The following is a 15,443-nucleotide window of genomic DNA, read 5'->3' on the forward strand; positions in this document are numbered from 1 at the left end:
GAAACCCTTCCTGTGACCCCAAAACGCTTTCGGATCCTTTTGAAACTATTCCAAATATTAATGAAACAATTTCACAAACATGTTCTCATCACTCTCGTCCTACTAACACTTAACAGATCGTGATTGCCTTAAGCTTGTGACCTCATAGATTCGGTTACTCATAGACATGAATGAAACCATTCGTTCAATGGTCGATAGCGGAACCGTGGATGTCCATATCAATCCCTATGAGCACACGAATGGAATTCGAGTGAACCTTTGGTTATTATGTGATATTCTCTTTGCTTTGCGATACTTCACAAAAATCGGGATGCATTGGTATCCCCCTGAGTCATCACATGCTCATTATACCATTATGCTTGTTACCGGTTTTGTTCTTCTTTCTCGTTGTCGTGTTCCAGCATCGTGACGTAGTCACCTACGTCTGACCAGACGATGATGGATGCCGTCACACCGAGAGGGCCCTAAGAATATCTCTCCATCGTCGGAGGAGCAAATCCCACTCTCGAGCTATCTAGTCCCTTGTCAAACTTTTCGATGAACCCGTAAGTTGTTGTTATGATCACCGTGTTATAGGTGACGTTTGAGCAACCCCAAAGTCCACCGTACGGTAAGAAGTGACTATGATACTTGAAGGAAATATGCCCTAGAGGCAATAATAAAGTTGATATTTTATATTTCCTTATTCATGATAAATGTTTATTATTCATGCTAGAATTGTATTAATCGGAAACTTGATACATGTGTGAATACATAGACAAAACACCGTGTCCCTAGTATGTCTCTACTTGAATAGCTCGTTGATCAAAGATGGTTAAGTTTCCTAGCCATAGACATGTGTTGTCATTTGATGAACGGGATCACATCATTAGGAGAATGATGTGATGGACAAGACCCACTTGTTAGCTTAGCATAATGATCGTTCAGTTTTATTGCTACTGCTTTCTTCATGTCAAATACATATAATCCTCCGACTATGAGATTATGCAACTCCCGGACACCGGAGGAATGCCTTGTGTGCTATCAAACGTCACAACGTAACTGGATGATTATAAAGATGTTCTACAGGTATCTTCGAAGGTGTTTGTTGGGTTGGCATAGATCGAGATTAGAATTTGTCACTCTGAGTATCCACTACTCATAAGCCACCACGTGTCCCCCATTTTTAACTTAAATTCTATTTGGTGATTTAATATTTGTATCATTTGCTGAAAAGCCCCTGGAACTTTAAACCTTTATAACTTTTTATCCATAACTTTAATTGAGGTGATTATTTTTTGCTTATTGATCTCTTCATGGGGAGCACTATTCATCGTAACCACTTATTTTCCCTTTTGCACATCAGTCAAAATGAAGTTGATCTTCTTGCATGCTGATCCTTATGATGCAATCTTCCAAATAGGACCTTTAGTTCCGCAAATATAACATTTAAAATTTGATCTAAGCAAAATTTGTTTGTAGATCATAAACTGTCACCATGGCAATATTTTTGAGCCACTAATTCAAATGAGTATATTATATTTTGCTTTGAGTTCTAAAGGACCACAAGCATCTATTAGAACCTTATCACCCAAGTTTTAAGCTTTTCAATTTCAATTTCAAAACATATTGAACCTAGAATACAAACCATACTTCCAAATCAAATTAACCTTTTTGTTAATTGGTTATAATGACCTCAACCTATTTGAACCATCTTGAAGCCAAACCTAACATATCATTTTTAAATATTTCAATTTTGAATTCAAACCTTGATTGAGGAATAAATTTCAAACCCATTTGAATATCAACTTGAATCCTTTTGTATAGTGATTTATTTGTGGAACCCAAACCATTCAAACCTTGTGAATTCAGTAAGTCCATCCAAAATCAAATTTGAATATGAACTTGGTTGCTCATAGTTCATAAACCACACACCGAGTTGCAATGATTCCTTTTGCATATTGAATCCATTGCAAATGAAAACCCAAACTCTACGAATCCAATAACTAAACCCTACCTACACAAAGTACAAAGTGTTGACCTAATGATATTGACATTGAATTGAATTCAACCTCAATCCACGACAACTTAAAATTAGTGTTCCTACCAAATAATACTATTTGGATGTGAACTCTTAAGTCATATGCAAACCATTGATTGATTTTTATGGTGTTTCCGTAACACGGTTGCCCCTATTCCACACTAAACAAAGTGAAAGCTTGTGAAGCCAAAGTTTTTCTCCATCGACTCTTAGTATAACTGAGTAGACCCACCACGAGAGCCCTTGGACCAACCTCCTAAGGTGGACCTGCACGGGCGCCGTGTGGGATGGCACGTCCTGGTATGGTCTTGAAATCGTCTCTGTGTTGCCTTCACCTCCTAGCTACTCACTACATATCACAAATAATAGTCATTTTGGATATTGACACGGTCTTCACTACTTGCATTTGACCACCAAGTTTCAATATAATCTATACGTATGGTGCAAGCAATTTTATTAAGTTCGCAATACTGGCATGATCTTCACGGCTTGCCTTCAACCATTAAGTTTCAATATAATCTATACATATGGTGCAAGCAATTTTACACTGTGGATATACTTTTTGAGACAACACTAAGCTTATAATCAAAATATTTGAAACAATATTCTTAGTTCACAATTTAAAAGTTCAACTAAAAATATATATATCCAAATGACATGTATTTGTGATACGGAGGGAGTAACTATCACCCTTGCCCCCCCCCCCCCCCCCCCCCCCACACACACACACACAAAAAGAATCTCACCCATGGCAGCTATGGTTTTTGACCTCGTCAGGTTCCGCTTTTGTTTGGTTGCACATTATAGTCATGCGTAAACAAAGAGAAAAAGGTTAATGTTAAAAGTCTGACGTGAGATTTTTAAACATGCCAGATTGAAAGTTTTTTTACGGCAAATTATGTTGTCACGGGTATGGCAATTTGATTTTAGCAAGGATTTGCCATGCTTGCTATGCCATCTTCGCAACAATATAATTTGTCATCTCAAGCGTTTGATTTGCCATGGTAAAAAATCAGACGTGATTTGTAGCAAAATCAAAAAGAAAAAAAGAAGAAGCATGCTGGCCAACTCTTGATATAGTTTTCGGGTGTATTTTTCTTCGTTCATTAAAACAGATGGTCGGGATCCTTGCCGACTGCTGTCGGTGAAAAGGCCGGCAAGCAGAAAACTTAACTCTGATTGCCACGCAAAAAAAAGAACTTAACTCTGATTGATCACGGTCAAAATAAACCATGGATTATCATCACACAGTTCTTCATCCACCAGACATGGGGGATTTACTGGACGAGAAGCCGTTCTTGCAGCAAGGCGCGAGCGACGGAGATGCGAAGACCATACGTACCAAGCTAGTGTGAGCCTTTTTTTCATGGTAATACGTGTCTCATTCATATCATAAAGAACAAAGTACAAGTCACGTAAAGACTAATATGACAAAACTAAAAAGACAATAAGACATCTCTGAACTTGACACCAACGTCCGTCATCTGCCGGAACATCTCTGTGGTGGTGCCAGAGCTAGTGTGAGATTAATTAGATAGTACTCCCTCTGTCCGGAAATACTCCCTCCGTTTCTTTTTACTCCGCATATAAGATTTGGTCAAAGTCAAGCTCTATTGATTTTATATTGTGAATGTTTATATTTTTTAATATAAAATTAGTCAAACTCTACAAAGCTTGACTTTGACCAAACCTTATATGCGGACTAAAAAGAAACGGAGGGAATATTTGTCATAGAAATGAATACAAATGGATGTATCTAAAACTAAAATACATCTATATACATCCATTCCCCGGACAAGTATTTCCACGCGGAGGGCTCCCACCGTTGCCAGTATTATTGTACGTAGTCCTGTCCCACTTCCCGGCCAGCTTTAACCAAATCTGCGGTGCAAGCAAAGCAAAAGGAAGGACCCGTCTTTAAACAACGGCCGGCGTTGAGGGGCAGTACGGTCATCTACTAAGCGGGCACAGGTGTTCCCTGTCGCTGGCGAACCCTGGCCCACCGGACATGGCCCCGCCTGTCACTGTAGAGTGGTAGACGAGATCGCACGCTCGTATCTATGAACTGTACGTATTGAGCTTGATATGGCGCACGCGGCAAAGTCCTTTGTGACCCATGTGTGGCTGCCTGCCTCGAGATCCGGCGACGGCGCAAAGCCATCTCCGTGCATGCCACTGCCAGAGAGTGAGCTTCACTTCCGTTACTACTCCAGTCCGGCAATGGCACATGCACATCTCCGTGCATGCATGGTCAAAGGCCCAAAGCATGCATGCATGCATGGAGCACGTCGCACATATTTTTGCGTCGTGTAACGGAGAAAAAAAGCATGAATCTGGGTACTTTGTTGCTCTCCACCCCCTTGTTAGAAACTTATCTAAATGCACGAACACCGACAAGCTAGCTAGAACCACATGCATGCATAGCTCGGTGCTGCCTTATTGGCACTGCCTGACACTGTACGCACCATTAGGAAGAGGCTGAACCAACCTCTACAGTGCTAAAGCTCCCTCATGCATTGCATGCATCTGGGGTTTGATCGCCGTGTGATGGCCAGCTCTTGAATAAAAACACAGTTCGGGACAAGGAAAGTACACAAGCCTGCTGGTTCCTGGTTACATGCACACGTACAACTCATAATAAGAATAAAAACATTTCGAATTGTCCCTCCCTCCCTTATAAAACACGTTGACAGCTTTGTTGGGGTTGGCTAGGCGATTGACCACATCGCAGCCAATCCTCCATTACACCGTTAACGTTAACTAGGGCCTAGGGGGCAGTACCTTTTGGTTTTTTCCACCTGCTGCTTTTTCGGGCAATTCTTTTAGGGCTCATTTGGTTACACCTGGGATCCCTGCCTCTTCCCTTGGGTGGAGAAGCCATGGGCTTAATCAATCCTGGAAAGCCCACCGATGTATTTGGACACCCACCGTCTTTCCCCGGGCGAGACTTCCACGCCTCGAGAGGCTGGGGAGGAAACTCCCGCTCGCTCCAGCGAAAAAAGTGGCGTTGGAGCTGGAAGCCACTCCCCATCCATCCTCCCTACAACGCTTCACATCTACGCTTCGTCCCTCCGGCGGCTGTGACAGAATTTTTTCGGGGAATCTCATGTGCACGTGAAAATTATTTGACGATTTAGTTTTAGTCACCCCTCATAACTGCTCAAGTGTGGATCACTCATTCCAAATCGTCTAACTTTCCGGCCGGGCACCCATCCTCTCACTACTCCAGCCTGAGCCGCTTAACTTTCGAGTTCTATTCCTCCTATTTTTCAAGTCTGCACTTGTTGTTTTTCTGACAATAGTAAACTGTCAATCCTATTAACCCTCATGAGTTTAGCTTGAGCATTAGGTCACACGTTTCACCATTTGAGTTTGAAACTATTATTTTTAAAAACAATAATTATTTAGCAACACTAGTATTTCTTGAATAAGTAGTTTGACCATAGTTTGACCACAGTTTGACACTCCATGGCCCGGAGCGAGGGGCCGCTTCAACGGCAAGTCGACCCCATTCGGAGATGGTTTAGTGTCTTTGATGCTACGAGGTCCGATGGTTTCTCGAGGAGGCGTGGTTTTCAGTCTTGTTGAGTAGTTTAAGTCATATCTTTTTAAGTGCAGTGTCTCCTATTTTTCATGCATGGTGTTGGGCTAGTGGCATCTACGACACTCGCTCGAATGCCTTTTTTTTACCTGCTTGTATGAGGATTTTCTCACCACTTTATATCAGTTCGGAGGCTTAGGGGAAGCTTCGGAGGCTTAGGGGAAGCCTATTTCAAGAACAGGGGCCATGCACGTGTGTTGCATATATTATCGCTGATTACCTGGTACCGGCTTAATGGTTCCTCGAGCGTTAGAGGGCCAGACCCCTGCTCGCCTCCTGTTGGCTTCGCCATTGTGGATCTAGTGATAGCGGTACTCACATGTTGTTCCTTTCTTGGAGGCCTCGTCATTGTAACATTTTCACGCTCGGGGTGTTGTCATCGGTGAAGATTGATGTTAATGGTTGCAGCTGCATGCTTGAGTTTGCTTCAACGAGACTTTTAGCGGTCACTTTTTCTTTCTTTCTTTCTTTCTTTGTGTACGTTGGTGTCGTCCATGTGCATCTTAATCATGCAGAGAACGGTTTGTGCTCATAATACTTTTTATGCGACGTTACGAATTAATATAATCCAGCTTTTATGAAAAAAAATGTCGCGCCATTCATTTATTCAGCCTAAACCCGGGCAAACGTCGGGCATTGCCGGGTTTCGAACCGTGCTTGTAAAAGCCCGACCTTTATTTCTCAAGCCCGAGCCCGGCCGGAAGCCCGAAATACTCCCTGATTTCAAGCCCAAGCTCGGCCCAAAATCAAGCCTGAAGCCCGAAAGCCCGGCTCGAACGTTGTTTTTTAGTACGTGTACGTGCAAGCCCGGCCTGAACTACCTTTCAGGCTACAAAACAAGGCCCGAGCCCGGCCTGGCCCGACCCGGGTTTTTCGGGTCGGGTCGTCGGGCCGTGCTACCATGCCCGGGTTTAATTCAGCCCAAGGTAAGGCGAAATCACTAATTAAGGAGTACTCCTTGCGGAGATCACTCCAACTTCCCCCGGTTGCGACAAGTGGCGCGCTGCATGTGCGTCACTTGTCGCAGCCTGAGAGTTTTCCCTTTTTTTGTAGATCCGTTTATTCAAAATGTTTTATCTCTTAAACCGTGCGTCCAAATCTCGAACCGCTTTCGCCATTGGATTCCTCGCGTCGAGATCTTCAAAACTAGATCCCATGTTGATAGGTTTTGACAAAAAAAAAATTCACGAAAAAACCGGACGAAAAAAACTGACGAAAAAACCGAACCGGAAACACTGGTTTTTTCCCTTTCCGAAAGAGGCACGCTCGTGCCTTTCGCGAAAGAAAAAAAATAGAAAATGCATTTTTTCCCTTTCCGAAAGAGGCACGCCCGTGCCTCTCGCAAAAGCACAACCGTGCCTCTGGCGGAAGCAAAACCGTGCCTCTCACGAAAGGAAAGAAAACAGAAAACGCGTTTTTTTGCCTTTGCGAAAGAGGCACTCCCATGCCTCTCGCGAAAGCACACCCGTGCCTCTGGCAGAAGCAAAACCGTGCCTCTCATGAAAAATAATAATAATAGAAAACACGTTTTTTTCCCTTTCCGAAAGAGGCACGCCCGTGCCTCTCGCGAAAGCACAACCGTGCCTCTGGCGGAAGCAAAACCGTGCCTCTCGCGAAAGAAGAAAAAAAAACAGAAAACATGCTTTTTTTTCCTTACCGAAAGAGGCACGCCCGTGCCTCTCGCGAAAGCACAACCATGCCTCTGGCGGAAGTAAAACCGTGCCTCTCGCGAAAGAAGAAAAAAAACAGAAAACACATTTTTTTCCTTTCCGAAAGAGGCACGCCCGTGCCTCTCGCGAAAGCACAACCGTGCCTCTGACGGAAGCAAAACCGTGCCTCTCGCGAAAAAAAATGCGTTTTTTTGCGCAAAAAAATATCTTTTTCAAAAATAAGTTTTTGTCAAAAAGCTAGGGAAACCGGTAGAAAACCAAAACGTCAAAAAAACCAAAAAAAAACTTTTAAAAAGCCGAAAACGCGTGCGTAAAAATAAAAAAAATAAAATCCGAAGGGAGCGCCCAGAGCGCGACACGTGGCGAATGGATGTGAGCCCGTCAAGTGGCGCTGATCGTTGCGAGGCTCCCGGAGGAGTAACGTCACAGAAGAAGAAAGGCCCATCATCTAAAAAGAGTAAAAGAAAGGCCCAAGATAAGGAGTAGCCCATCCACCCACCTCCTGGTGGTTGTCCGCCCCATTGGCGCATCTAGGAACTTGGAACCCTCCGGCGGCGGCGTAGATCCGGCGTGGCGTTGCGCCCCCGTTCCTCGCCCCTCGTCGCTCCCCAAGGCCGCAGCGCGAGCGGCGCGGCCTTCGTTGGTTATTGAAGAAACAACACTCCGTAAGTTATTTTGGCTTCCCGTTTCATGAGATTTGTTCGCACAGATTGTTCAATTCTGTCGGCTATCAGATTGCCCCATGTATCGTGATTTGTATCGTTCAATTCTGTCGGCTATCAGATTGAGGACTAATGAGATTTTTTTGTGACAATAGGAGATTATAATACTGTATGTTCTACGGACTAATGAGATTTTTTTGTGACAATAGGAGATTCAATTCTGTTCGCATGCTTTTTACATCCAGTTGCTTAACTGAATCCAGTTTAGTAGTACTACTCTGTTATTCTCTAGCTCTGCAGCGCTAATTTTGCAGAATTAATCTTTTCCTAGCTAGCATGTTGATCAAAGTCTTGTTTTTTTTTTTTGAAACTGGGGGGGGGGGGACTCCCCACCTGAATATATTTCGAAAAGTAATAGTTCAGCCAATACGAGAGGTGAAAAAATCCCGCCACAATCCGGCGTGGATTTTTTGATCCGCCTTTTTAAGGCGGTGAGACCATAGAGTGAGGTCAGAGATAATAGCCCTAATAATTACATCATACGGAGAAGGGGACAAGTCCCCAAAGGTTTTGGCGTTGCGAGTGTCCCAAATTTTCCATAATATGAGTAGCAGTATAAAAGGCCAGACTGACTTTGGTAGGCCGTGCTGAACCGGCGCATTCCACAAGTCAGACAGGCAAGAGCAGCGTAAACGCCCTTAGTGGAAAAGGCGGCGCCGTTAAGCAAGGACCTGTCGTCGGGTACTCCTGTAAGGCACACTCCCTGCAATAGAGATCTCAAGGAAGCAAGTTCATTGGTAGCGATTAAGGTTAGCATTGTAGTTAATTTTGGAACTAGAATGACATAACTGCTAAATCTGCATTTTGTGCTTGCAGCACGGGACTTGGTTGCTCTTCGAGATCACAAATTAGGGTATTGTAACACATGTCAAATGATAATCAAGCCTTTCAGCTTACCAACTCTGTAGTCAAGTTCAGTTCTATTCATACAAACATACCGGACTTGCTTCGCTAAACTGACATCTCTTGGTGGTTTCTTATTTATTTTTTGTTATGAAGAAGCAACTTAGGGCGCCGTTTAATTTTTGCATGTATTGTAGTTTCAGTGATATGTGGTAGATTACACGCTAATTTAGGCTCTCTGTCTTCTGGAATTGCTAGGCCATTCTGAAGAAATGAGTGCGTGTAAGAAGGCCAGGGCGGAAGCTACATCTGTTGTGAGTTCAGACAGACTTAGCAGTCTACCTCCAGAGTTAAAGGGCGACATCCTCTCCCGTTTGAATGTCGAAGAAGCGGTTAAGACTAGCACCTTATCAAGTACTTGGAGGGATGCATGGACTAATATGCCAAAAATATTTCTGCGCGATGGAAATTTCGCAAGAACCAAGTTCGTCACATTAGTTGATATGGTGCTATCACTCCACAACGGAACTGTAGAGATGTTTGACATTTCAGGTAGCAAAACTTACCATGATGAGTTCGGTAGGTGGATGCGCATGCTATCTAGGATAAGACCAAGATCAGTTACAATCAGGTTGAACTCAGGGCCAGGGTATAGGATTCCTTCATGTCTATTTTCTATCGGCGATTTGAGGGTTCTGCACCTGCAAAACTGCGTCATCAGCTTGCCCCGGGTATTCCAAGGTTTCAAGAGATTAACTCACCTGGACCTGAAAAATTTCTCCTCCACAGACATGGACATCCAAAATCTGGTCTCCTTCTGCCCCGTACTGAGTTATTTGAAACTAGCTTCTTTTGAGGGCATCAACTATCTAAACGTTCAAGCTCCTAAACTGAAACGTCTTCATGTTTTTGGGGACTTTGAAGACATTAATTTGGATGCCCCTAATTTGGAGGCGGCCATTCTCTCTCTTGCTCATGAAGCTAAAGCACATCAATCTGTTCCAATTGCGCATGACATGGAAAGCCATGTCAAGAAGTCATTGGGAGACCTAAGTGGCATCAAAACACTTGGAATTAGTGGCATTTTCATGAAGGTGAGCTATTATTAGCTCCAGCATTGCTATGGCCTTCTTCTGCATCCTGAGTTCCTGGCTAATCTCTGTTGCCACTTCTTTAATTTATTGTTGCAGTATCTATCAAAATGGTGCATACTTACAAAGTTCCCTGCCGTATTTCATCGCCTCGAGCATATTTATCTTGTGATATGCTTTTGGGACCAGAGGCAAGTCTTGGCCACTTGTTCGCTGTTTCAGAATGCCCCTAACTTAAAGAAACTTGACATGTGGGTAAGTCTGCCTCCAGTAAATCCTCTCCCTCCCTCAGTTATCCAATCCATGTTCATTCTTGTATTTATGTCACCTAATGACTTGTGAATAAAATTCAGGACCACTCTTCGAGCACATTGGATCAGGATCAGGCGAGCATTCAAGAGCTTACCATGCAAGTGCAACTGGATCATCTCGTAACGGCCAGTGTGAAAGATTTCAGGGGCCTGGACTGCGAAGTCAATTTCCTGGCAAAGCTACTGAGTTGGGCGCCGGCTCTGGAAGAAGTGAAGATAGAATGGACGGGCAAAACAGAGTGCAGCATGGTTCTTGCCAAGCTATTAGCTCTGCCGAGGGTGTCTCCCAGGGCCAAGGTCATTGTTACATTTTTATAAGCATGCATCCCTGCAGTCTACAGAGCATCCCCCATCGCTTTGCCGGTTTAATTTGCAGCCAAGTAGAACTATTTCAGCTTTTTTTATGCCAAGACTAGATGGCGGTTATATATATATGTGTGCATTTGATGCAATTCATCGGGCAGAGGGAGTACTTAATGTGCTACTATTAGCAAATGTTTTCCTTTCTTGAGCCGGGGACACACAAGCCGCAGTTGCCCTTCCTCAACTGCGCCAGTTCAGCTAGTCCTTTTTTGTCCCTTTTGTTCTGCGTATCGTAAATTCCTGCTTATAGCAAATATATCTTTCCAATTCCGGGGTGCTCCGCATTGCGTGTACCAATTCATGAAACCCCCCAGCCCCTGAAAATTGAATGTCCATTGTTAGTCCAATTCATGAGTATTCGGTATTTTGCCAAAACATTATGTGCGTATTTTTTTGATGGTTTTTTTTAGGAGTTTATGTGCGTATATCTTTTAGGGGATTATGTGCGATATATGGTATATAACATGAGAAAAAGGAAAAACGGATGCTATTTATTAAGCATTCAGCCCAATATAACCCACCCACCCTCACACCACATGGCCTAGTGGCCCAATGTGTCCTCAAGCCCAATGCTGAAATCCCCAGGGTTTCCAAGCGCGGCGGCTCAAGCATCCGGCGTGGTGTCGCGGCGGCGTCTGTGCTCCGGCTCGGTCTGCAGGCCGTGTTTGGCAGCGCCCGCCCGCAACTCCACTCGCAACTCCATAGCTTCGCCTTCCCGTTCTTCGTCGCTCCTGCAGCAACTCCGTATGCTCGGTCTGCTGCCAGTTTATAGTATTACTGTAACTGCACAACCTGATATGGTTAAGTTCATGAGCCCCATGAGGATTAATTAATGACTAGCAACCGAGGCTTGTTTCAATTCTAGTTGATCTTACTGCTGTTCACATGTTTAGATTCTTATTGCCACACATAATCGTTGATTCAACTAGTATTGTCGTGGCATGATTTTAAGCTAGTACATGTCAATCATGCTTATAGTTAATGTTGGAATAATCAAGCTTTTCAGTTCACCAACTCCAGTAGTTGAGAAACACACTAGACTTGTCTCCCTAAACTCTCATCTCTCGGTTGTAGTTTATTTTTTGTTTTTCTATGAACAAGCAACTTAGCAAACCATTTACCTTTTGCATGTATTGTATTTTTAGTAATATAGAGGGCAGGCCTGGCGCAGTGGTGAAGTCCTCCCCACTTGTGCCAAGAGGTCCTGGGTTCGAACCAGCCTCTCTGCATTGCACTTTGCAGGGGTAAGACTAGGTTCCTATAATCCCTCCCCAGACCCCACCTTGTGTGGGAGCTTCTATGCACTGGGTCTGTCCTTTATGTGTATTTTTAGTAATATGTGGTAGAATCCATGCTGCATAGGCTCCCATGTTTTGGAAATGAATTAATTCCATTTTTACCCCCATGATTCACCCTTTTGACAGATTTTACCCATTTTTGAGAAAATCCGCAATTTATACCCCCATTTATCATCTTTGTGGCACATTTTACCCCCTTGTGACAGAATTCACCCCCAATTTGGTGCTGATTTGGCATGCCACGTAGGTGGTTCAGTACCGTCATGCTACGATTGCCAATACCATTATGCTCGCTCAGGTTAAGTACTTCATTACATCACCGCGTGCAATCCAGGGCAGGTTGCTTGTAGCAGCAAGACCCTTAATAGCATCCCATGTTTTGTACCTTTCTGGAATTTGTTCCTCACCATAAACAAGAGTTACACACCACAGTTCAGGACCAACACCATCTATCTTAGCATCTATGTGATACTGGGAATAATTTAAAACTTCGAGCTTTATTAGATTGTTCCAAAAGGGACCAAGTCCACCAGTCCTACCAGAGCTACTAACTGCAAAACTACAATGAAAATCAAAAGAAGGCTGGCTATTCAAGCATTTAGTCGGACTAGCCTACCACGCCTCCCTACTCATACATGGCCCAGTGGCCCAGTCTCTCCTCAAGCCCAATTCTGAAGCCACTACGAAATTGGAACCCTATCCTTTAAAAGGAAAAAAGAGAGGAAATTGGAACCCTAACCACGGCACGGCACCAGCGCCCGGCCGGCGGCGCTCCTGCGTACGCATCTGGCCTGGCGTCGCGGCGACGTCCTCGCCCTTCTGTCCTCAGCGCTCCATCTTGGCGGCAGGCCGTGCTTGGCGGTGTCCAAGGCCCCACCAGGCGAGCGGCGTCATCTCCTCCCGTTATTCAGCGCTCCTGCAGCAACTGAGCGCGAGCGTCGTTGAGCCACATCGAACACCAACAAGAGACATAGGAGTAAGTTGATTTGGCTTCCTATTTCATGGGTCGAACAATTTCAAGTTTTTTTATCAGTTGTATGAATCTATGCCCAAACCTGTGCTACATCTGTTGTACAATTAGTTGTACTGCATATGGTGCTATAATGTTGTTCAGATGCTTGTTTAGATTTGTTGCTTAATTTAATCCAGTTTATTACTACTATATTATTTACATTGTATTTTTCTATCTCTAACATCTAAAGTGACAATCTCGTTGGATTAATCTTTTCCTAGCTAGCATGTTGATTTGGTAAGAAAATTAGTTAATTATCGGTTGGACCTCAGTATAGTGCATAGTATGCCAGACATAATCGTTGATCAAATTAGGACAGTCGTGACTGAGTAACAATGACTATAAGCTATTGCATCCTGATCATACTTATATTTAATGTTGGAATAATCAAGCTTTTCAGCCTACCTACACCAGTAGTCGAGTTCAGTTCTGTTAATAGAAACATGGTGGCTTGACTTGTTTCAAGAAACTCCCATCTTTTGACTGTTGCTTATTTTTTGTTTTGCCTTGAATAAGCAACTTACACAGTGCACCATTTAATATTTGTATGTAGTGATATGTGGTAGAATCCTCGCTAATTTAGGCTCCCTGTCTTTTGGAAATGCTACAACAGTTTAATCTGGATTCTGAAGCAATGAATACCTGCAAAAAGACCAGGGCAGAAGCTACATCTGTTGTGAGTTCAGACAGACTGAGCAGTCTACCTCCAAAGATAAAGGGCAACGTCCTCTCCCGTTTGGATGTCAGAGAAGCGGTTAGGACTAGCACCTTATCAAGTACTTGGAGGGATGCATGGACAGATATGCCAAAAATATCTTTGCGCGATAGAAATTTTGCGCGAACCAGGTTCGTTACGTTGGTCGATATGGTGCTAGCACTCCACAAGGGAACCATAGAAGAGTTTGATATATCAGGTAAAAAAAGTTACCATGATGAGCTCGCTAGGTGGATGCTCATGCTGTCAAGGAGATCACCAAGGTCAGTTACAATCAAGTTGAACTCAGGACCAAGGTATAAGATTTCCTCACGCCTCTTTTCTATCGGTGATTTGAAGTTTCTGCAACTGGAAAACTGCATCATCAGCTTGCCCCGGGCATTCCAAGGTTTCAAGAGCCTAACTTACCTGAGCCTAAACATTTTCTCATCCACAGACAGGGATATCCAAAATCTGATCTCGTTCTGCCCCGTCTTGACTGATTTGATATTAACTTCTTTTGAGGGCATCAACCGACTAAACATTCAAGCTCCTAAGCTAGAATATCTTAATGTATATGGGGACTTTGAAGACATTAATTTGGAGGCCCCTAATCTGAAGGTGGCCATTCTCTATCTAGGTCACCAAGCTAAACTATATCAGTCTGTTCCAATTGGGTATGACAAGGAAAACCATGTCAAGAAGTCATTGGGAAGCCTAAGTGAGATCAAGACACTTGGAATTACTGGCAGTTTCATGAAGGTGAGCTATTATTAGCTCCAGCATTGCTATGGTATTCTTCTGCCTTCTGACTAATCTGTGTTGACATTGTTTTCTTGTTCCAGTATCTATCAAAAGGGTGCATACTCACGAAGCTCCCAGTTGTGTTTACTCGCCTTGAGAATATTTATCTTACGATATGCTTTTGGGACCAGAGGCAAGTCTTGACCGCTTATTCATTATTTCAGAATGCCCCTAACTTGAAGAAGCTTGCGGTGTGGGTACGTATGCCAGCAAATCCTCTCCCTCACTCACTCACCCAATTCCATGTTTGCTGTGTTTGCGGCGGCTAATGAGTCGTTTTTTTTTATTTGCAGAGTTACGCTTCGAGCACATGCGATCAGGATCAGGCGAGGATTCTAGAGCATACCCTGCAAATGAAAATGGACCATCTCGTAATGGCCTGTGTTGAATGTTTCCGGGGTCTTGACAACGAAGTCGATTTCGTGGCAAAGTTACTGAGTTGGGCACCTGCTCTGGAAGAAGTGAAGATAGAATGGAAGGGTGAAGCAGATTGCAGCATTGTTCTTGCCAAGCTATTAGCTCTGCCGAGGGTGTCTCCCAGGGCCAAGGTCATTGTTAGATTTTGATAAGAATGCTCCCCCATCGCTTTGCCGATGTGATTTGCTGCTGAGTTCATGCGAATGTACCAGCTACGACTAGCTGGTGGTTATATGTGTGCATCTGATGCAAATCATCAGGTAGAGGTTGTGTGTGTGTTGTCGAGGACATTGTGTGGGAGTATTTAATGTGCCACCAGCACGTCTTTTCCATATGAATAATAAAACAATTCTTTTTTGCGAGTAAGTTTTCCATATAAAACGCTGTCGGCTTGTGGTCTGGCAAGCAGTATTTCCATGTTTACCAATGCAATCCCCGTGGTACAAATATGTGGTTATAGAGAAACAAATCATGTCATCAGGTGAAAAAACATCTCTGCCTGCTTGCCAAACAAAGCAACCAGATCAAAGGAGCAGCGGATTCTATCTACAGCCGGCCACCGAACATCAGTTGAGGTGCGCTGTGACTATACCATGA

General features: G+C 43.7%; 1 protein-coding gene across 2 annotated transcripts; it reads left to right on the forward strand.

Moving 5' to 3' along the window:
- The first annotated feature begins 7,766 nt into the window (after window positions 1-7,766).
- Window positions 7,767-15,208, forward strand: LOC123072739 (uncharacterized). 2 transcript variants are annotated; one of them, XM_044496366.1, is made up of 8 exons: window positions 7,767-7,956; window positions 9,115-9,950; window positions 10,047-10,202; window positions 10,301-10,555; window positions 13,545-14,034; window positions 14,152-14,387; window positions 14,471-14,626; window positions 14,723-15,208. In XM_044496366.1, exons 2-8 carry the CDS (start codon window positions 9,129-9,131, stop codon window positions 14,993-14,995), a joined length of 2,388 nt encoding a protein of 795 aa, XP_044352301.1. In that variant the 5' UTR covers window positions 7,767-7,956; window positions 9,115-9,128; the 3' UTR covers window positions 14,996-15,208. The 2 variants fall into 2 exon arrangements, with proteins under 2 accessions (XP_044352301.1, XP_044352300.1); XM_044496365.1 differs by having other exon boundaries at window positions 13,545-14,387.
- Window positions 15,209-15,443: the final 235 nt, after the last annotated feature.

This window comes from Triticum aestivum, chromosome 3B, assembly GCF_018294505.1.
Source record: "Triticum aestivum cultivar Chinese Spring chromosome 3B, IWGSC CS RefSeq v2.1, whole genome shotgun sequence".
Classification (NCBI taxonomy): domain Eukaryota; kingdom Viridiplantae; phylum Streptophyta; class Magnoliopsida; order Poales; family Poaceae; genus Triticum; species Triticum aestivum.